We start from the raw sequence: 24,046 nt of genomic DNA, 5'->3' as shown, positions 1-24,046 counted from the left end.
ACATTTAAGTTTGTGAATTCTTGATGAAAATACTTTTACTAACGCAATTAAGCTTGTCACGAAGTTTGATGAACTGGAGCTTTGGAAGTGGTTTTGTAAGGATATCTGCTATTTGATTTTTTGTATTGATGTATTTTATAGTGAACATTTGTTTTTCATACAAATCACGAACGAAGTTATATTTAATATCAACATGCTTAAGTCTTTTATGCTCCCACTTAGAGAGTAGATGAATTACTGATTGATTGTCCTCGAATATCAAAGGTAAAACGTGGTCGCTGATAATTTGTATTTCTTCTAAAAAGTTTTTAATCCAAATTAATTCGGCTGTTGCTGATGCTAAATCAACATATTCAGCTTCAGTTGAAGAGAGTGAAACTGAAGTTTGTCTTTTGGTAGTCCAAGAGATGACATTACCGAAGGTCTTGACAAGAAAACCAGATGTTGATTTGCGATCTTTTTCACTTCCAAAATCTGCATCGACGTAACATGTCAAGGGTGCGTCTTCTTCTTCTTCTTTTATAAACTGTAAGCCAAAGTCGATGGTTCCTTTTATGTATCGCAGTATCCTTTTGAGACCTTTCCAACGCATTTCATTTTGTTCGTGCTGATATCTACTAAAGTAATTTACAGCTATACTTAAGTCGGGTCTTGTAGCTAACATCCCGAACATTAAACATCCAACGAGTTCACGGTAAGGTTTTGTATCTTGAATTTTGTCGACTTCGTTAGAAGAGATAAAGGTGGTTTCCATAGGTATATCCGTAGGGTTCGAGTCTTGCATATTAAAACGATCAAGAATTCTTTTAAAATAGATTTGTTGATTCAAATGAAGGCCTCTGTTGGTGCGCTCGATGCTTATTCCTAAGAATGTTTTTGGCGTTCCCAAATCCTTCATGTCAAATTTTTCTTTGAGAGCATTCTTTATTTCGTTCAGTTTTGCTTCATTATTCCCCGCAAGTAACATGTCGTCAACATAAAGAAGAAGAAAAATTCGAATCTGTTCAGAATTTATCATATAAAAACATTTGTCGAGTTCTGATCGTTTAAAGTTGATTTCTGTTAAGAAGCTGTCAATCGTTTTGTTCCATGCTCGAGGTGCTTGCTTCAAACCGTAGAGAGCTTTCTTAAGTTTACAAACCGAGCCATTTTTGCTTTCAAAACCATCTGGAATTTTCATAAATACGTCCTCTTCAAGCTCACCGTGCAAAAATGCGTTTTTGACATCCATATGACAAGTTAAGAGATCTTCCTTTACGATAATAGACAAAAGAATTCTTAGAGTTGTTAGTCTAGCAACTGGAGCGTAGGTTTCTTTGTAGTCGTATCCTTCTCTCTGAGCACAGCCTTTAACAACTAATCTTGCCTTATACCTTTCAACGTTTCCGTTTTCATCTCTTTTCAGACGAAAAACCCATTTATTATTTATTAATCGTGTGTGCTTGGGAGTGTTGCAAAGCTCCCATGTTTTGTTTTTAAGCAAAGCTGACATTTCTTCATTTACCGCTTGAAACCATTCTTCTTTATCGTTTCTAGAATTAATTTCATCATAAGATTCTGGTACGTCTTCTATAAATGATTCAGCATGAAAGGCCATAATTGCGTAATCTTCTAGATATCTTGGCGTGCTGGTAATTCTATTAGATCGACGAGGCTGATCCAATGTTTTTTCAATTTGTTCGTTGTCATTTCTAACTTGAGTTTCAGTTCCACTTTCAGAGTCTTGTATATTTTGTTTTTCTAATTCAGTTTGTTCGTCATATTCTAAAATTTCATTTTCCGTTGCAGTCCAATTATTACTACTGTTACAAGTTTCGAAGGAAAATTTCGTTTCATCGAATACAACGTCATGGCCAAGAATAATTTTATGATTTAGTGGGTCCCAAAGTTTGTAGCCGTTGGGGCAATAACCAACAAAAAAACATTTTTTGGATCGAGAATCAAATTTACTTTGCAGGAGTTGCTTTGGAATCTTCAAATATGCAACACAACCAAAAATCTTGATTTTCGAATATTTTATTTTTTCGCCGAACCACAGTTCGGCTGGAATTTTATTTTTAAGTGATGATGTTGGACTTCTGTTTATTAAGTAAACGGCTGTTTGAACAGCTTCAGACCAAAGAGTTTTGCCGAGTTTGCAGTTGAGCATCATGCATCTTGCTTTATCGAGGATGGTCCGATTCATCCGCTCGGCTACTCCATTCTGTTGGGGTGTATATCTTATTGTGAATTGAAATTGAATACCCTTTTGTTCGAAAAAATCTTTTATCTCTCTTGAAATATATTCACTGCCATTATCGCACCGAAAACGACTTAACTTCAAATTAAAATGAGCTGTTGCCATGGCCTCGAAAATTTTAAAATATTTGAAAACTTCTGTTTTTGACTTCATAGGATAGCTAACTGTGAGATGTGTGTAGTCGTCGATAAATGTAATTATGTATTTCATTTCGTTATAAGATACGGGGTTTATAGGACCTATGACATCACTATGTATAAGTTGCAGTGGTCGTGATGCTTTGTTTCTTTCTTGATTATGTGGTAAACTACTTTGCTTACCTTCAATACAAATACCACATGTCTCTTTGGAAAAACTTAAAACATCTATATTTATTTCGTTCGTATGGTTTTGAAGTTTCTTGATGTCATCAGCGTTGAGATGACCCATTCTCTTATGCCAAATTTCATAGCTACTGTCATTTGCGCTCAGAAGAGCCGTGGAGGTTTTTCGGAAAGTTATTTGGTACAATCCAGTTGGACTTCGATGTGCAATTGCAACTGTTCGATTATTCTTGGAAATCACTCCGCATCCATTTTCAAATTTTATGCAATAACCGTTCATTTCTAATTTTCTTACGAAAGAAGATTGTATTCGAGGTTCGGAACAGAAAGAACATTTTTTACGGTAATCAAATGTTCTTTATCGTTAACGAAGCTTGACAATTGAATGTCTCCAACTTTATCTGCTGTTAAATAAGTTCCAGATTTTGCAACTTTTATTTTGGTCGGTTCATGAATTTTTTTAATGTTTGATAGAGAGATGTTGCTATTCACCAGGTGTTCCGATGCACCTGAGTCCAGAAAACAGTGTACGTGATGATCGAAATCATCTGCAATTGATGCCGAAAAGCAATAACCGTCTTCATTGCTTTGACTAATATTTTCTGTGACTAAATGGGCCGAATTTTGATTTTTGTATTTTAAGTCGTTCGCTCTCTTTCTACAAACTGCTATTTTGTGGCCAACTTTTCCACAATAATTGCATTTGAATGGAAAACGACCTTGTGCTTCGTTCATAAACTTATTTTGATGTGAAACAAACGCTGTTGAAGACACAGGTTCTTCTCGTTTTAGTTTTTGCGAGTCAAGCTGTTTCGATTCTTCATCTTGCAATCTATTCTTTACAAAAGATATAGTAAGAGACTCACCTGAGAGAGTTTCAATTGCTGTAACTACATTGTTGAATTCCGATGGCATAGTAAGTAGCAGGTGACATACAATATCGAGTTCTTCTACCTTTGCTCCTGTTGATCTCAATTCGCGAATAAGTTTGTCAAAACTAACGAAATGGTTTGCAAGAGTATCATTTCTTGGATTAAATTTTATGCTGAGAAGAGATTTTCTAATTAATAGTTGACTGGCAATTCCTTTTCGTTCAAATGTATCACATAGAGTCTTCCATACATCGAATGCTGTTTCTTTATCTTTTGCGTACTCTAAGTGACTGTCAGCCAATTTTTGAACTAGTTGAGATTTGCATTTTCGGTCTTTCTTCTTATGAGCAGCTAATTCTTTCCCTTTTTGAAGGCGAATAGCTTCTGTGTCTTCGGTTTGAAATTTAACTTTTTCTTGATAAGGTTCACTGGTATATTCAAGTAGCTCTAATTCGTCCAATAATGTTTCTATACGGAATTTCCAATTATTAAACCCAGTTCCATCAAAAAGTGGAATTTTGAATTTTTCTCCGTCGTCATTCATCATGAGCTGGAAATGTATATACGTATACTCTGAGTAGTTCTCTAAAATTTCTTATTTAAATTTTGGGTCCTGGGCCCATAACCTGTTAATTTTCAATTGAAACCAAGTTCTGTTAAATTATATATATGGAAATAGTTTATTTGAACTAAACAGTTGAACAATTTGAATAAGAATAAGAATTAGTTTGAGAAAATAATAAATTGAGTAATTAGGAAAGAAATGAAGATATGTTAAAATTAAGTAAAGTGAAAATATTCAAAGTATAAATTGTATTAAGTTGTTATTTCTAACAGTTACTGCGTATTTTCTGATTCTTTAATCTAACACATCTCAATGATATTCAATGGGATTCGAGTTTGGAAACTGACTGTACCGGTGTATTGAGGATAAGATCCATACCTAGCTGAGAATAGAAACTCTCAATTTCTTCGCACTTCTCTTAAGATTCTTCTTATGTATATTTAGAAAAAACATCTTTTCCATAAGGCCATTCATAAAAACTACCTCTCCCACTCCCAATGCCGCCATACACCTCCATTTCATGAATCCATTACCTCCAAGCTTGACTATTGGAAGCAAATGTTCCTTGTGTAGACAAGTGTTTGGTTTTTGCCATAGTAATTCTCGACCAAACTTCCGAAAGAAGAAATAAGTGTCCGAAAAGTCTGACTCCTAATTGACGTATGCTTTGCGGATTCCATACGCTTTATCTTGTTCACTTTACTAGTAAAGGGTTTTGGTCTTGGAATTTGAGAAAAGTAAATAACGGTTTTTTGTCAATATTGTTCAGAAATTTCTGCAGCTAATTTAAAGGACTAGGATTTTGTTTGTATAGAATTAACGATATGTCTTTCTTTATTCCATGTTAACTTCTAAGGTCGTCAGTTACTCTTGTTATTTTCTAAGCTGTCTTCTCTACCTTTTAACCGTTCTACAATTCTGCCAACCATATAATGCCTACTATTTACAATATTCCTGATTTCAGAAAATGATTTTCTTTTCGAGTGCAGATCTAAAATAAATGTTTATTTCACTATTGGTGGTTTCCTTACCTTTCCTTGAAATTTGTTAACAATTGCTTATACAATTTTTAGGAAAGCACTTAAATTTAGCGATTTTCATTTTTGAAAGAATAATAAAGATTACTTGACAACGAAAATAATTAAATGTGCGGCTACGATAGTGAACATTATTGGAAAGTGCTAAAAATGGTAAATTTTAAGAGAGCAGTTTTAGCATGTGTCAATACTTTTTTCCATGTGGTCATTTTACTATTATATCCATTTTATGTTTACAAATATGTCTAATAAAGAATTTTAATTAAAAATTGATACAAGTCAGGGAGCTGACGGAAAATTCTTGATTTAAAGATATAAACAAATTCAAGAATGAATATGTTGAGCTGTAAGAGTGGTTATTTAGAATTCAGTTATCGGGTCAGTCGCCAGATTTTTAGGTTGTCGCTGTGACCACAGAACGGGGGCTAAAAAATGGAATTTTCCATAATTTTGTTCGAAAGGTCTAACCATGTTGAAAGGTCTTACCATGTTGAAATAAGTGTAAAAAAATGCTAGCTATACCTACTGCGCCTATCTTGAGGTCTCCATTGAACATTTCTAATGACAAGACTATTAGCCTGTATAATCCAATAGAGACCAACAATCCAGTTCATGATCCGGTAATCGCAGTTTCGATTTTTCGAGGGGATTAAAATCTTGTCATCATATTTGACGTCATTTCGTTTAAATTGTCATCCAGTGCCTAAATTCATTAACTCAAAGTTATCTAGTTATCTAGACACGACCGACATCCTACGTCTTATAGTCTGCACCGTCCTCCCATAGTAAGTCCTTGAGTAGGTGCGCCTCCAAATCATGAAGTTTCCTTACTTCGAGAAATGGATTCACCCAAAACCAATAACTACCCACACTGAAGCTAAATCAACAAAGAAGTAAACAACAGATTAACTGTTTCTAATGTCAAATGTGACATAAAGTTGCTCATGGCAAGACATAATATGCATGGTCAAAAAAAAAAACAATGGATTGCGGTAGAGAAGCTGGACTGGATTTTAATCTTGTGGAGACTCAGGGATTTCAAAGCGCCGCCACAATCAAGCCGAATCCTTTAATTTCGACAAAAATACCTGCGAAGTTTTTTAAGCTGTAAGTAAGTAGTAATACTTCTTCCTAAGAGATGGTCCTAAAGCCTACCTGTCCTAACACACATGGCAATCCCCGTTCCTTTTTCGATAGGTGTTTAATTTGGGCACCAAGCTTTATAGATGTTTTCCGCGGCCTATGTGTTTTTGCTTTGGTTTTTGGGGTCTGTAATGTATTATGGCCACTACCAGCGGAGATTTTTAATCCTGCATCAGTTTGAAAATAACTTACCTCATAGGTATACCGTTAGCTACATGTAAACTGCTGCTAAAAAAAACAGCTCATTTGGCCTTCACTGGACCTAAAGCGCTCTAAAGACTTGTTTTCTCAAAGCAGACTTCATATTAGCTCCCTAATAGGTGTCCTTACGGGATACTTTGTTGTAGGCAGACACGCAATGCGACTTGGTACAGCCTCAAATGACTTCTGCTGGAGCTGTATGGATGGGGAAGAAGACGAAAAAATCTCTCACCTTCTCTGCACTTGCCCTGCTCTTTCACTAAGACGCAAACTTCATCTGGGAGACTACTCTTTTGATAATCCCAGTGAACTACCTAAAAAGGATATCAAATATCTTCTTCGCTTTATAAAAAGCTCAAAATGGTTGGACTACTAAGAAGTAATTCTCTAGATTCATGTGGTATAACAATGGCCCTTTTCTTTTAGCCTAAGTGTGTGGGTTATGTATATGCAACCACTCTAACCTAACCTAACTTACCTCATAGGTTGTAATTCGTTCTACTGCGAAATACTTGTATGTAATTTTATTCACTTCGACCTAAATACAAACAAATGCCACCTGGTCTTATTATTTCGTCCAACAATAATAGATGTTTGTTTTGTTTGTTTAAATTTTGTTCTCAGATTTCTGACATCAAAAGTTACAAATTTGTATGATAAAGTTTGTTTATACTTTCGAGAATACGAGGTTCGCTTTACAAAATAAAAATATGGGTTTGATGAAATGTAGCCTTAATTAGACGAGCTTATCACAAATTCACTAGTTATCGAAAACTTTTGCATACAATTTTGGCTTTTTCGAGTACGATGGAATTCGTTTGCCTGCTCACCGAGAAAAATGATGAAAGATCCAACTTAAAAACACAAATTAATAATAATTGACAACTTCGTTTTCAACTCAATCGATTAATTTGTATAAAAGCAATTTTCTCCGAATTTATTTAAATCATTGATATCAATATTTTTTACTGTTGCATGAGTGATCAACCTACATTAGAGATAAATTAATCTGGGAACTGTTTTTACTTATCGACATAAATAAACATGACATGAGACTTGAGTTTATTTTATTCGCCCGTTCACAGAATCATCACACCCCAAAGCAAAAAATATTCTTGATCAAATGTTCCAATGTTCTTCGTCGTGATTTAAACTTTTTCAATACATTTGCAATCTTACGGTTCTTTGAATTATGTAATGTACATTACATTTGTTTATTTAATAATCCTCCAGTTTATATTTTAAGAGCTTATCGTTTGTTTCCGTTTGGTTATGAAAAAATCTGATTCCATTTTTGAACGAGAGCATCAGATGTCTTGAACGATTTTTTTTTCTTTTCTGCCAATTAATAGCTAAATAGCCAAACGACAAAGAACAACCAAAAATTAACACATACAAAAAAAAAACGAAAAATATTGTAAAAGTGTTCTCATTTTTGGCTGTAGCCAGATTTTCTGATAGTTCTGATTTAATTTTTGTTTACTGACATGATATCAATTGATAGGTTTTAGGTACTAAAGGAATTCCACAACAATTTGTGGAAGAAAAAAAGTCTGTCAGGCAGAAAGCCACAATGAGTAAGCGTATATTTTTTGTATGTCACACTTTTGCATCTTTTGTAGTACCAGTGGCATGATGGTTACTGCGTTGGACTGTCATGCGAAAGGTCTTGGGTTCGATCCCTGCCTATGCCACCTAAAGTTTTTTGTCACGGGTACTGCCTCTTGCGAGGAATTGACAAATTCTCCAAGAGTAATTCTTGTCATGAAAAGTGCTTTCTCAAATTTTCCGTTCGGATTCGGCTTAAAACAGTAGGTCCCTTCCATCCCTGACACAGGAATGGTTGAGAGTTGTCAGTCACTAGGCCCTAGTTCTAAAATTATATGTTATTGGACAATCAATTTGGCAACAACTTTGTTTTTAGATAGGTTGACTGACTGCTGCGTTTGTAGAAAAGACTTAACTCCATCAACATTTCTATCGTGTTATATTATTAAAAAGTTCTCAAGCCCTTAAATAAAGAACCGATATAAGGCAGTTAGTTGAAATTTTAAAAATTACTTAAAATATTTTTACTATTATTATTAGTATCAGCATCTTGTCATCAGTATCACTTACTTACTTACTTACTTAAGGTGGCGCTACAGTCCGGGCGGACCTGGGCCTCAACCAACAAGCGGTCCCTAGCTAGCTGTCTCCAGTTTCGCAAGTTGGTTGAGGTCCTCTCCCACCTGGGTGCGCCACCTGAGTAGCGGTCTTCCTCTACTGCGCCGGCCCTCGGGATTGGATTCGAAGACCTTCCTGGCTGGAGCGTTGATGTCCATCCGCTCTACATGACCTAGCCATCTAAGCCGTTGGACTTTATTTCTGCTAACTAGGTCAGTGTCGCTGTACAGCCCGTACAATTCGTCGTTATATCTTCTCATCTATGCGTACGGGACCAAAAATCACCCGAAGAATTTTTCTTGTGAAGCATCCCAAAACGCTCTCATCTTTTTTTGACAGGGTCTAGGCCTCAGCGCCATAAATGAAAACCGGGATGATGAGTTTCTTATAGATGGTGATTTTACATGCTCGAGAGAGGACTTTACTTCTCAATTCTAAGTCCAAAGAAGCAGCGATTTGCAAGAGTTATTCTTCGTTTGATTTCAGCGCTGGTGTCGTTGTCTGCATTAATAGCGGTGCCTAGGTAGACAAAGTCCTTAACTGCCTCAAAGTTATAGCTGCCCATGGTGACGTTTTGTCCAAGACGTCGTCGTTCAGTGTTCTTTTTTGACGACAGCATATACTTGGTCTTGCCCTCATTGACCACTAAACCCATCTTCTTCGCTTCCGTCGCAATGCTCAAAAACGCTCCACTGACATCACGCTTTGATCTTCCAATTATGTCAATATCATCTGCGTATCCGAGTAATTGGATGGACCTTTGGAAGATTGTGCCTCTAGTGTTGACGGTTGAGTTTTGCACAATTCTTTCCAGAACGATGTTGAACAAGTCGCATGACAGTTCATCGCCTTGACTAAAACCTTTTTTGACATCAAATGAATCAGTAAGATCTTTTCCGACCTTGATAGAGCAGCGTGCATTCTCCATCGTCATTCTGCACAAACGGATAAGTTTGACAGGGACGCCAAAACTAGACATTGCTCGGTAGAGCTCTTCCCTATAGATGCTGTCAAACGCGGCTTTAAAATCGATAAAGAGATGGTGGGTATCGATTCGAAGCTCCTGGGTTTTTTCCAAAATCTGCCGTAGTGTGAATATTTGGTCGATTGTGGACTTTCTTGGTCTAAAGCCACACTGATAAGGACCAATCAGGTTGTCGACGAATGGCCTTAGACGTTCACATAATACGGCAGAGAGGATCTTATACGCAATGTTAAGGAGACTGATGCCTCTGTAGTTGGCGCAGTTTAGAAGATCTTATGTATCGGGCACACTATGCTGAGATTCCACTCATCGGGCATGCTTTCTTCCGACCATATTTGGCAGATGAGTTGGTGCATGCTCCGTACCAAGTCATCGCCTGCTGCTTCAGTCATCAGTATCACGGTCTAAAAATTAAGCATTTTCCTTTCAAACTTCTCATTACCATTACTAAGGGAGACCAAAATTCTAAATCTATGTTTTTGTTTTGCTAACTGGTAAATTGCTAATTGCCTTTTATTAAAAACTAAACACTTAAACATGTCGTTAACAGTGACAGTTGGAGAAAATAAACAAAGTAAATACGCTTAAACGGACATATTGATTGGAATTCCCAAATGCTGACTGGACCATTCTATCCACTGCTCTTATAAGAATAATTGTAGAGATGTATTGTAGATTAAGTAAATTGCTAACAGTTAAAGAAGTCATTACGTGACTTTAACATTAGAAAATTGTTAAGAGACCGTAAGATGTTAAAATTGTTTAAAATTAGGTGAATCATCTTTTAAACTTAATCGATTGCTAAAATAGCTTTAACATTTTACTCATGCTTATTTTGAGATTCGAACGAAACGTTGATTCTAGTTACTAGATCTATTCGTTCGAATGAATTTTGTTTATTTTGAGATTCGAAGGAAAAATATTCATTGCAGAAATTGATGCGAAATTAACCTTATTTTGGAGATCATCTGTTTTAAATTATTTGACATTTTGCTTTGATTTATTGTGACCAACCTGACTTCTTTTGCAGCATTTTAATTTTGGCTAAAATTGTTCGGAAAATTAATCCTACATATTGCAAAAGCATAAAGCGAAATAATGTTTTGCTAAAAACCGGGATGAGTTGATTATTTTGAAATGCTTTGAAGAAAATATGAATTTATTTTTTTTTGGAACCGTAAAACAAGTTTATTGACATGAAAAGAATAAAATAAACTATAAAACATTTGTATAGTGAAATACTAGAGTTTGATTCGACTATTCGATTCATTTTTATTGAATGTTAATGTTGAATTAAGGATTTTCAATTATTCATCTGGAATCATCAAAATGACGTTTACGTATTAATGGTTCCACTATTTATTTCAAACACATCTGGCCTCACCTGTGAATTTTCAAAAAACAAAAGAAAACCAATTCGAACTTGTTTCAACAAAAGTTATATTTTAGCAACAAAATGGCAATTGTTTTATTTATGAGCAGTGAAAATGGTGAGGAACAGATTAACAGAAGAAGGATAAGGGATGCATCAAATACATTCGAGTTGGCTATTGAGCTACAGAAAACCCTTTGCTACCTACGGATTCTCCTCCATCAACCTTATCAAGACTTCTTTTTGCTCCCTAATGTGCCTTTTATAAAATAAATCTTCTCGAATTCGAATAACTTTCGATCGAAAGCGAATCTCAAAATAAGGGTTATTAAATTGTTTAAAATTTTGCGCATTTGTATCTAAATGACATTTTTTATATAGGGTTTTGTAGGTTCATAGTTTTGTGTAGTTTTTATCGCAAAGAACAATAAACCGCTTTAAAAAAATATGGTTTATATGACTTAACACTGCAATTCTGTGTTTGAGAATAACTTGTGGTACAAGTAAGTTAAAATTAGCACACTTTTTTTTTTAATTAACCCCTGGTAATAGTAACTTCCAAATCAAATTACCATCCCTTAGGTTAGGTTATAGTGGTTGTCCAAGATGGAAACGGACACACTTAAGCCAGTTTATTGGCCCATTGTGATACCACATGAATCTTGAGGCTTCCTCCTAAGCTCAATGGAACCAGTTAGAGTCCCTTACGAAACGTGAGAGGCTGATTATACTGATATGATTTAGATCGTTTAGATCGTTAAAGAAGAATTCTCTTAGGTAATTCTTGCGTTTTCGAGCTAGAGCAGGGCATGTGCAGGGAAGATGAAGAACCGTTTCTTCCTCTTCCTCGTCCATACAGCTTCTGCAAAAATCATTTGAGAATACGCCTAGTCTCGTGGCATGCTTTCCTATTAGACAGTGTCCGGTTATGACACCTATTATCCAACTTATATGCGATCTGCTTAGAGAGAGCAAGCACCTTGAACGTTTTAAATCCAATGTTGGCCAGATGTTTTTTGTGGCTTGACACGTGGTAATGTTGGTCCACCTGGTGCCTGCCCTCCTCGCAGCGTCTTGCATTAGCAGCAGTTTACAATCAGCGATTGGTATGCCAGTACTTGCCAAACGTGGTAGGATGGGCTGTACTGTACCGTTCCTGGCGAGTTCATCTGCCTTACAGTTACCTGGAATGTCTCCATGGCCCGGCACCCAGCAAAGGTGAATATTAAACTGTTGCGCCATCTCCATTAGAGATGCTCGACAGTTATGGACTGTTATAGGGTTTGTAGAAACAGAGTCCAGAGATTTGATAGCGGCCTGGCTGTCGGAGAAAATACGGATATCAGATGTTGATATCACGTTTTCTTTGAGCCAAGACAAGACTTCCTTAATCGCCAAAAGTTCCGCCTGGAACACGCTACAATGATTGGGAAGGCGGAATGAGAGACTTAATTTCAGTCGTTCAGAGTACACTCCTCCACCAACCCCTTCTTTGGTTTTTGACCCATTTGTGTAAAAATGGATTGACTCATCCTCCAAGAATGTCCTATCCTCCCAAAAAGATCTGGTAGGTATAGAAATCTGGAAGTTTCTGTCGAATTGTAGTTGGGGGATGGTGTAGTCTGTGTGCTTTGGAATTGATGTTGTTGTTAGTCAACTGCGACGAAGCACTGAGGCGAATAGCCGAGCTTGCAGCTATTTGTTTGCTAAATATGTCAAGAGGTGTAAGGTAGAGCAAGGTGTCCAGTGCCGCAGACGGGGTCGTGTGAAGCGATCCGCTTATATATAGGCAGGCTGAACGTTGGACTTTATTTAACTTATCCCTGTTTATACCTTTCTCTAAAGCTGGCCACGATACTGCCACACCGTACGTTAAAATCGGTCTGATTACCGATGTGTATAGCCAATGCGTGATTCTGGGCTGTAAACCCCATTTATTACCAATAGCTTTTTTGCAAGGTAAGAGAGCTACAGTAGCTTTTTTGACTCTTTCCTGTACGTTGCGTTTCCAATTTAGTTTTTTGTCTAAGACAAGACCTAGGAATTTAGCCTCGTCTGAGAATTTTAGTTGGACTCCTTTAATATAAGGAGGGTTGACAAATGGAATTTTGTATCTCCTCGAAAATAAGACCAGATCGGTTTTGTGTGGGTTAACACCCAGTCCACACCGATCAGCCCAAAGTATTAGTCTGTCTAAGGCATTTTGTAAGAGTTCTTTTATGATGTTTAGATGCTTTCCTGAAACTGCTATAGCAACGTCGTCCGCATAAGCTATCACTCTGAAACCATACCTTCAAAATGGTTAAAATAAACTTAAATTTGAAAACTACGTAATACAAGAAATTGTCTTGAATTAATCGAAGATAGACGCGACACACATATTTTGTCGCATAAATGTATGTCCTCTAACGGGATTATCAAAACGAAATTTATTTAAACAATTTTTGTAACATGTCTTATAGTAACTTGAGCAATAAAAAAAATTGTCAAGATCTTTTTCTTAAAATTTGTTACCTACTCTTAATTTAAAACTAGGAAATATATACGCGACCAAAAAACGACTATTAATTACATAATGCTAACTTGACGGACATGAATTGATAAAAATTCCATAAGCTTTAATATCAATTCAAAAGTAGTACTTATTAGTATTTAATTAAAATAAATTTTTCAAAAATGTACGTTGATGACATTTATGGTATTCAAAAAGACCTTACAACAAAAAATCATCCATAAAGCTACATTACATTCTATGAAACAATGAATTTCCTTTACTATATTTTTGTGGATATTCAAATGAAAATTGAACAATAGAATACATTGCCTGAAAGAAGAAGTACTTAAAAAAAATGAATTTAAATATGAAAACTAATAAACAAATAGTTTAACTGGCAACACTTTAGATACACTACCATTTATTTTTTTTATTTCATTGTCATGTGTACATACATCTCATCTTTCTCTCCCTTAAATCCTAAGCTCCTACTAAGCACAACAACAGAAAAAGCCAGCCCAAACTCAGTGCCGCCTGCTTGACACTTCTATGACTCTCTTCCTTCCCGTCGCTCGTCCTCGTCGCTCGTCTTCATCCCTTAAAATATATTTGTAATGTAATTTTAATCGTCATCATCGTGTAATAATAATCATCATTTAGAGAAAAATCAATAAATTATGGACGGAATTTCATTTACGTTATGTATTCGTTAAGAGTTATGCCCAATTACCATTGTGTGTTTGGGAGTGATTAAGTGTGGCGGCTGCAGGGCGCGTTCACATTCATTATTTCTTCTTTTTTCATTTAACAAGCCCCTTGTTAGAAAATTTGTTTAAAAAACAAAACTAAACATTTAAAGTGTTAAAGTTAATTTTGTTATTTGAATAAAACATAAAAAACATAATGTTACAGCAACATGTCCAGCAACAACACCATCACGAAAATCCTGCTGGAAGTATTAGTGGAGTTATCCATCCTGTTGGCGGGATCGAGTCAGATGTGTCCAAACAACAACATCCACACCATCAGCCAACACACGTTTCGGCTCCTCAACAACATGTAAGCGAAAATCTCTAATGATGCTGGAGAAGTCCAAAAAGAAAAGAAAAAAAAAAAAACCTACCCTCTAAACAACTTACATTAATGTTTTCAATTTATAATGCATACACACTTTGTATATAAATGATGAATTCTACCAATTATGTAGAGTTAGTTGTAGTGCAAAGTTGGATTTAACTAATATTTGGCTAAAACTTACATTCTTGCTTTAGCTTCAGCTACATTTTTATACTGCAACAGTCAAATAATATGTTTGTACCTAAGCTACTTGATTGTGTTCAATCATAAAGATTCTTTTTCTAAAAATATTGTCCTTCTATATAACATGCTAAAAAACCTCAAGAATTCTTCTCTTTTAACTGATGGATATTGATTGTTATTATTTATTGTTTTTGTTTATATTTACTTAAAATCTCCAGTATAAATTTTTGACGTGGCGAATTAAATTAAAAAGCCTCAGAACTTTTAGGCCCATTTTCTTGTTACAAAACATTAATCTGATGGTTTGACATAAGTTCTATGTGATACTTAAATTTATGTTGATTGCACGAATAAATGTGTTTAACTTAGCAAAGAACTAACTTTTCGATTCTAACTAACTCCAAGTCAGTTATTTGAAATGTCAAATTATTATTTTAGTATTTTACCGTGTTTAGTGTTTGAAAAATTTCGGTTATGAACCCAAACTGTCATGGATTCGGTAATCAATTTGATGTTGACAACGAGGTTATTGTACAGAAGGAAAAGGTAGTTAAAAAAATAAACATGTAAACAATAGTTTTGAATGCTTAGGTACTTACTTTTTGTATTATATTTATACATATTTGAGTTCAAAGTCAAATCCCTAAATTAAAAATTCAAGCTCAAGAATTAAAAGACACAATTGACAACAATGTGTTATGATCTCAAAAAAAGAATTGCCTCAACATTTCTAAGCATCAACATTTTAGAACAATATTCTGGATGGGCAAAAATCAAAATGTAACACGCAAAGTTTCAATATCATACTCTTTTCAGAACATAAAATAAAAATATATATATTTACTAGCTGACCCGACAAACGTTGTTTTGTTATATACTCGTAGATGATTTTTGAGAATATTTTGCTAGAAATAAATAACTTATTTCTGCCTCCATCCAATAAAGTTGTCGCAATGCCAAAAGATGCAACAGCCAATACGATACCATTATTTGATCTTATTTTAGCAAGAATTAGCGAAATAAGGAATGTTTTACCCGTTTCAACAAGGGCATCCAGACAAAAAAAAAAAAACACCTTGTTCAATTTGGTAAATGCATACAGAAATGACTGAGTACTAAGTTGGCAATGACGATGCAAAGATCCTCAATAGCGATCAATGCTTCATTGTACATAGCGTCACTGAATAATATAGTAAGATCGTTGCACCAAAAAATAGATAAAAACCTCAGACCTACCGAATGTATGTGCAAGATTTCATTGAAATTGGTTAAGACGTTTCGGAGGAGTATGGCAACTAACACTGTGACAGGAGAATTTTATATTTAGATTTTCTCCACAAACCCAAATTTTAATCTATGTACATAAGAGGAAAAGTTTTGGTTTGCATTTGTATACTTTTTATCCTGCAGTTTTTGAAAACACTCAATTTTAAACCATAATTTACCCGGGAATTATATTTTTATGTGCAACAATGAATCCAGTAACGTTTCGATTTTGCTATTTCAGGAATCGCTTTCGACACCTTAAAAATTAGTCTTCAATTGACAAACATTCTACAAAAATCGGCTTAACTTAAGAGGAGAATTTCCTGTCCAACCAAAATCTCTTAATAGGAGCGATATCATTATTCCTAGAAAGAAATTGAATTTAATTGAATTAAAAACAAACCTTCTAGGACTTCCACGTCGTCTGATAATTGAAAATTCATTTTTTTTAAATATATTTTTCACTCTTCTTGACAGATAACTCAAACACTATAGCTGTGTTCACTGACGCTGTGCTGGACTGTTCTAGACAGAAAAGTACAGCTTTTTGCTGTTCCTTGAGGTTTTTTCTGTGCTGAACTGTTCTACTTTCCTGTTCATTGACAAACCTAGCAGTTTAGAACAGGATTTTTCTGCTTGCTTTTAAGTCAGATCAGGTTAGAACGGACTCATGAGAAATGTCAAAATCGAAATTGTCATTTTTTTGTTTACGTTTTGATTTGGATGTGCTTTGTGTATTTTTCTCGTGATTTAAAAAAATTAAAATAAAGTTATTTTGTCAGTTTGTTTAATTAAATAATTATAAAATAAATTGAAAAAAATGCATCAAATTGAATTGACATCCGAGGAAGGAAAGACTGTGGTTGTGCAGTGTTCACCAAATACGCGATTGAATATCGAAAGAGGTTAAAATGAAACAAAATATTTCTATATATTTATATATATCTTAGGAATCACTTGATTTTCCATTTCAATAACTTTAATAATATTTTTCACAGTAAAAACACAAAAAATGTAAAAAAAAATATGCGAGAAACGAAAAATTCACACAATTTCCATTTTTTTTTTGACAACTGACGTTTAACTGACTGTTCTAAGTTGATCTGACGTTTCTCACGAAACTGTGCTGTTCTGATCTAGTGGACACAAATTATGTGTTACTTAAAGGTTCAAAAATAACATAAATATGTTTCGTATCAGCAAAAGGGCCTTAGAACTTCTCTTAGCTATAGCTTTTTTTTTAAACACAAATTTACAAATGAATGAATGAATGAATGAAATGCATAGCTACTTTTTTATCCTAAAATCTTAAAATAGCTGATCTTGAAGAATAAAATTGATCTGAAAAATTTTACCGTGTCTAAAAAATAATTATTTATTTGAATCATGTTGTGTTTTCGAGAAACGTCCACTGTACAACGAAATAGAGTTTTACGCGGCTTACCAACTTTCTTTTTATTTCATTGAATGTACGAGGGGCGTTCAATATATTCTCGGTATCGATATGAAGGAAAATGCGAATTCAATTTAAATTGTTTTTATTTTTCAATATAATCTCCCCTAACATCAATGCATTTGTTACAACTTATCCGGAAACAAGAAGTAATCACTAGGGGCAAGGTCTGGACTATAGGGTGGATGTTGAATTTCTTCAAAACCACAATCTCGCACAGCAGCCTTGGAAACTCGCGCTGTGTGAACAGGAGCGTTGTCATGAAGAAGCAACACACCCGCTGCGAGTTTACCCCGTCTTTTCTTTTTAATTTCCTCCCGCAAATTATGCAAAGTGGAAGCGTAGGATTTGGCGTTGATGGTTTCACCTTTTTTTTTGTAATCAATGAGTAAGATTCCCTTTGAGTCCCAAAAAACTGTGGCCATGAGCTTCCCGGCAGACGGAGTGACTTTGAACTTCTTCGGGGGGTCTGTTCCTTTTTTATGCCACTGCATGGACTCTTGTTTGCTTTCAGGGTCATAGTGGTGAACCCATGTTTCGTCCCCAGTAACAATCCGATGCATAACACCGTCCGCGTTCTCACTACACATCTACAAAAGCTCTCTACAGCATGCGATTCTCACTTTTTTCTGAGGCGCTGGCGCTGTGAGCATTCGTGGCACCCACCTTGCACTGACCTTTGAAATGTTAAGATGGTCATGAAGGATGGTGTGAATGGTACCAGTCGAAAGCTTGGTGATCTCTGCCATCATTTTCACCTTTATTCGGGCATCTTCGAGAACAAGTTTTTCCACTTCTTTGATGCTTTCTCTCGTACAAGCACTAGCCGGGGCGCCGGAGCGGGGGTCGTCTTCAATGCTCTCTTGAACTTACTTGACCACTTTTGCACAGTTGATAATGAAGGTGCGGAATCATGGTAAATTGCCACCATTTCTTCATGAATAGTTTTTTGACTTTTTCCTTGCTTAGTGAGAAATTTAATTACAGCGCGATGCTCAGTTTTCACCATCATCGTCTCAGTTGCCATTATGATTCAGTTTAAATAGAGATTTAACGGTTAATAATAATCACATTTATATGAAATTTTACATGAATGCACTAAAATAATAGTATTACTTGATAAATAAGTCAATTTATACACAGCTTCACCCCGATACCGAGAATATATTGAACGCCCCTCGTACTTCTTCTATAGATACATGATATTTACAACTAATTTAGTAAATGCACATTACAAAATTGAATCATCGATTCAACCGTTGACACTGTTGATCTATGCACTGAGTATAAGTCTGATCTCAAGGCAGGTACTCCAGTAGCTCAGTCTCTTGGATAGTATTCAAAGAAAAGCTTTCTAATAATTAGTGACATTAAATTCGTTATGTCGCTTGTCTCTCACCCTTTTTAATGTCATTTTATTCGACTTTGATCGAGAGAAGTAAACTATGGTAATCTCTCCCTAGGGCCAGGAAAAATTAAAACATCAGGAATCTGGAAATTTTTACTAATGAGCATTTAAAGTAATCAGTGCATTAAATTAAAATTATTAAACAGCCACCAGCTTCGATCCTGAAACTAAAATGATTGTGTTTTCTTTTTGGTTGTTGATTTTATCAGTAATTTTTTTTATTGATTCCATAGATTTTTACACCTTGTCTTCGAAACTGTCCATCATCTCTTGTGAAGATGGGAGAATAGTTCAACATTCACCTTATTTGAGTGCCGGGTCATTGAAACATTCCAGGAAACTGCATTCCACGAACTTGCAAAAAATGGAACAATTTTACCTTCGTTAGGCAACAAATTTAACATCGTTATATACCCCTAGATACTTGTAAACTAATCTGGCCAATGTTATAGCTAAATTCTCGAAGCAACTCATTTTTGTTGGTAGATTGTGCAGCTCTGTTATAGGTGGGTGTCCTTACAGGACAGGAGCTCCTGCAGTAATTTTTCCAAAGATGTATAGATGAAGAAGGAGAGGAGACAACAAAGTCTGACATTCTATGTTCATGTCGTACCCTATTACAAAACCGAAGATCTTGCTTAGAAGACTTCTCCTACTACTACAATAATTCTAGTGATAGAGAAATTCCGAAATTTAGTGCCTCAATCGCTTTATTACTGTCACCAAATAGTTTTAACAAGTATGGTAGATCTTTAGTTCTATCGTAGATATCACAACGAACTAACTATTGGTTTAAATGTGTTGACTTTTTCGGTCAGTCGATAAGTCATCGCGGTGATGAATGTAGTTCAGATTAAGGAGTTCTCGTCTTAGCCGGAACTTGCACGAAATTTGTTCGATGGTGGAAGTAGTTTCTTTCCCGGAGATCGTAGTCTAGTCTGTTGCTCCGTGTATTGTTCTCTTGAGGCTTTATCCAGACGAGCTATTAGGCGATATAAAGTTGTTTTCCAAGAGGGGAGAGGTTACTGTAATTTAGGTCAACATCCACCTGCTCGGCAAGTTCTAACCAGTCTTTAAGCCATCCACTTCGGGATTGGATTGTTTGAAGAACTACTTTTTTTGGGAGACGATAACTTGGCATATCCAGAGCTTTGAGGATGTAATCGACCTGCAGCTTGAGTGTTTTTATTTGGCGAAAGACCTAATTCCAACATGATCTTGTACTTTGGCGTACTCGAAGGAAGGTGGAACGTTCCGTTTAATGTAAAATCTAAGCAGTTTTTCCACTTGTTCATATTTCAGACCTCCCCAAGCTTGCGCCGCATAAAACATAATTGATCCCGATACAGCTTCAAAGACCCTGAAATTACTGGAATGCGTATTTTTTAATTATTAAAACATTGTTTCCATGCTACGTTTATAGCTGTTTTCGCCTTAACAAGTTTGTCAGTGAGATGTTTTTCCATGCTCAAGTTCTTAGTAAAGCAGACTCCTAGACATTTGTATTCTTTCACCAACTCTACTCTTTCACCATCATGGTGCCATTGCTCACTTACACCCGATCTTACTCCGCCATTCTTAAAAACCATCACTTTGTATTTACTTAAATTTACCACTAGGTTCCACCTTTTACAATATTCAGCAAACTTATTTATCGTCAGCGAAAAGAAGAGCTTTAAAGTTAACGCCTGCATACTGGATTCAGTTTGGTAATGCTTCGACGATTTGATCAATGAAGAGTGCTCCTGATTTCTTTTGGGACCACTCTGATAAGCATTGGCCATTCCACACTGATGCTTTGGTAGTCTTGTATAAATTTTCCAATACTCTACCGAACTTAAGCGACATTCCTAACTGGTAAAGCTTGTAAAATAGGTCCTTGCGATCCACGGTGTCGAAAGCAGCTTTGAAATCAACGAAGAATGCAAATAGTTTCTTATTTCTCGATAGAAACGAGTCAGCAATCGAGCGGAGTACAAAAATGTGATCGATGGTGGAGTATCCCGATATGAAGCCAGCTTGGAACTCACTGAGCAGATTAATAGAGTGTATCCATTTATTTAAACGCCTGAGCAGAATCGAAGTAAATATCCATTATGGCGTGTTCAAAAACGAGATTCCTCTGTAGTTTTCCTGAACTTCAGTGCTTCCCTTCTTGTAGATTGGGAAAATCAAGGCACAACTGAACTGGTTTGGGATGGATCCTCCATCTAAGATCTGGTTGTATACTGCTATTAGAGATACAAGAAGAGTGTTTGTACCATATCTGTAGAATTCTGCGGGTGTATCATCTGAGCCCGCAGCCTTTTCATTCTTTTGATTGTTTGTCGATATAAACACTTCTTCCCTTGAAATTGGTGCATCTAAAATATTATTTTTGAAACCAGGTTTGGCATACTGAATATAAAACCTATTTGGCGCATCTGGGTTTAACAATTCCTAGTAATTTGTTAATAGTATATTTTGTTCTATTAATTTTTTGGATCAGGTTCCAAAACTCAGACGACTTGTTACACTTTGCAAGCTGATATGCTTGGGCTCCCGAACAACCTTTTTTCTTTCTTCGGCAGAGAAGTTTATAATTCTGATTATACTCCATGTAACGGTCCTTTGCAAAATGTGTATTATACTTCCGATATGGGCTCATCCAAGCGTAAGAAAGGCTTCTCGCCTGTATGCATTGCTTGACAAACCAAGGTTAACTATATTCAGTTTTCCTTTGACTGTTTTTCGGTGCTCCTTTAATGCTTTTTCAATTTTGTTCAGACTTGCGTCGTATTGTTCCATCATCAGAAGTGCATTTTCTGGATGCACGCGCTTATTATATAAAAATAGATGTAAACGGTTTCGATTTTTGTGAAATAAACACTTAATTTTTTAAAAAGTGTATTCAAATAAGTTCGTTATATAACTGGAAACTAAAACTTGTAATTTCTAAATATTTAACAGACATTTGCTGGAAAGAAACTAAATTATTTGACAATTTACATATAGACAAGTTTTGTTAAGGGAAAATCGATGTTTAAATATAATAATAAATTAATAATAATATTAAACTAGAAGGAAAAAACAATGCGGTAAAATAAAGACTTTTCGCTTTGCAATTACAAAACATTTAAATAGAATAGAAAACAAAATAAGCGTCTGTTTTTGTATATTCTATTGTTACTCGTATGTAGGTGTTGTGATCTTATTTATAAGCTAGCTGCATTACAAGTTGCAATTGTGCGGCACATAGAGTTAACATTAAACAAATCTTTTCCGTTACCAAACATTACAGAACACTTAATATTAATGGAAAAACTTACTAACATAGGCTGTGTCTCGTTTCAGCTTGGAAAATACTGGGTCGTTACGAATCTTTTTCAGGGTTCCGGTCAACCGCCATACAACATTGGTGTAACACCAACAACATCAGCAGTTCCTTCAATACCGCCTCCGATATCATCGCATTCAAGTGCTTCGGCGGCTAAGGCAGCAAACAACTCTAAGCAACAGCAGCAGCAGCAAGATCAACAACAGCAACTAGCATCAAACTCGCACACTCAGTCGCCATCAGCTCATATAGTCTCGTCTGTTGGTGCCACATCCCTACAAATACCTAATCCAATGATAAATACGGGTATGAACCAGCATCAGCTTCCAAACGGCACAATAATTGCAGGCCCACGTCATCCTGATTCTTTACACGTGCATGGTAAAAACACGAGTATATATATTTTTTTTTAATTTAACACAACAATATAATGTACAATATACTGGTCAGGTAATGAATTGGGCCACTCGCTATCTTTCGATTGCTCTCAATCGATTTTCTAAAAACGAATAAAACTTACAATTACCAAATTTAAACTTACACTTTCTGTGGGTCTTAACGTCTTAATAGTTTTGAAGTTTTATACTTTTTTGAGAAAAATCGAATCAGATTCCCCAGGTAGAGGGTGTGCCGGATTATTTGGTGCCCAATGTTTAAATTTAAATTAGAAAGAAATTACGAATATTTTGTAATAATAAGGTTTTATATCCTTAGGAACGATGTCTGGCGACGACAATCGACACGTCTCACATGGTATGCAGGACATTAAAGAGGAGAAACCCTTTGCCAATGGGAAACCAAACATACATATGGCACATGTAAATCCAGCATCTTCCATTTCTTCAAAGATGAACACTGGCAGTGGTGGTGGCAACGCTAGTAACAATGGCCAATCAACTGAACCAGGTGGTAGTCAAATGGTGAAACTGCAACCTGGTTCAGGTCCTGGTACAGGTAGTAGTGGAGGAGGTAACGATCAAGAAAGCAAACCGCCCCACGGTGTTGAAATGTATAAAGTCAATATTGAAGATTTGAGTCAATTTTTATCATATCACGAAGTCTTTGGCAAGATCCATGGGGAAGTAATAAATCAACAGCAAATATCGCACACGGTAACTCATCCTACTACAAATGTATCGACTTCAAATGCTGGCGGAAACACATCTGTGAGTGGTTCTGTTTCTGGCACACTACCTCCACCACCGTCGACTAATGGCAACTCGATAGTGCCTACCAATAGCCTAACCAGTTCGGGAACTGGTTCCCAAACAGTTCCACCCACAGGTGCCGCTGGTGTTCCCGCTGCACCTGGTGAACTAATCCTACCCAAGATGGAAAATCAAGGGATGGGTGTTGATCAGAATACGCCCCTGCTTGCACCGGATGGGACACCGATCATGGGGGGCACGCATATTTGTGACATTTGCGGAAAAATGTTTCAATTTCGTTATCAGTTAATTGTGCATCGACGTTATCATAGTGAACGAAAACCATTTAATTGTCAAGTTTGCGGACAAGGATTCACCACGTCGCAAGATCTCACACGTCATGGAAAAATCCACATTGGTGGACCCATGTTTACGTGTGTGATTTGCTTCAATGTGTTTGCCAATAATGCCAGCTTGGAGCGGCACATGAAACGCCATTCGACGGACAAGCCTTTTGCGTGTACTATATGCCAAAAGACTTTTGCCCGCAAAGAACACTTGGATAACCATTTTCGGAGTCATACTGGTGAAACGCCGTTCCGTTGCCAGTATTGTGCAAAGACATTTACACGTAAAGAACACATGGTGAATCATGTGCGCAAACATACTGGCGAGACTCCACATCGTTGCGATATCTGTAAGAAATCTTTTACGAGGAAAGAACACTATGTTAACCATTACATGTGGCACACAGGTTGGAGAGGCATTTTTTTGTATGGTGTAAAGATAGTTTTAACA

General features: G+C 36.0%; 1 protein-coding gene across 5 annotated transcripts in view; it reads left to right on the top strand.

Moving 5' to 3' along the window:
• The window catches only part of LOC129952231 (zinc finger protein 184-like), a 38,386-nt gene that overhangs the window by 5,250 nt on the left and 9,090 nt on the right, over window positions 1-24,046 (top strand). For 3 of the 5 annotated variants that reach the window (XR_008782284.1, XM_056064720.1, XM_056064719.1), the window contains exons 2-4: window positions 14,310-14,456; window positions 22,118-22,481; window positions 22,815-24,002. Coding sequence is in view for 4 of the 5 variants with exons in the window: in XM_056064720.1 (XP_055920695.1) it covers window positions 14,310-14,456; window positions 22,118-22,481; window positions 22,815-24,002 (1,699 nt within the window). In the remaining variant the exon portion in view is untranslated. The remainder of the gene's footprint in view (window positions 1-14,309; window positions 14,457-22,117; window positions 22,482-22,814; window positions 24,003-24,046) is intronic. The other 2 variants (XM_056064721.1, XM_056064722.1) reach the window with 2 other exon arrangements.

The sequence above is a fragment of the Eupeodes corollae genome, chromosome 3, assembly GCF_945859685.1.
Source record: "Eupeodes corollae chromosome 3, idEupCoro1.1, whole genome shotgun sequence".
Lineage (NCBI taxonomy): Eukaryota > Metazoa > Arthropoda > Insecta > Diptera > Syrphidae > Eupeodes > Eupeodes corollae.
The sequence above is the reverse complement of the archived record's forward strand: the minus strand, read 5'-3'. Positions and strand labels throughout refer to the sequence as shown.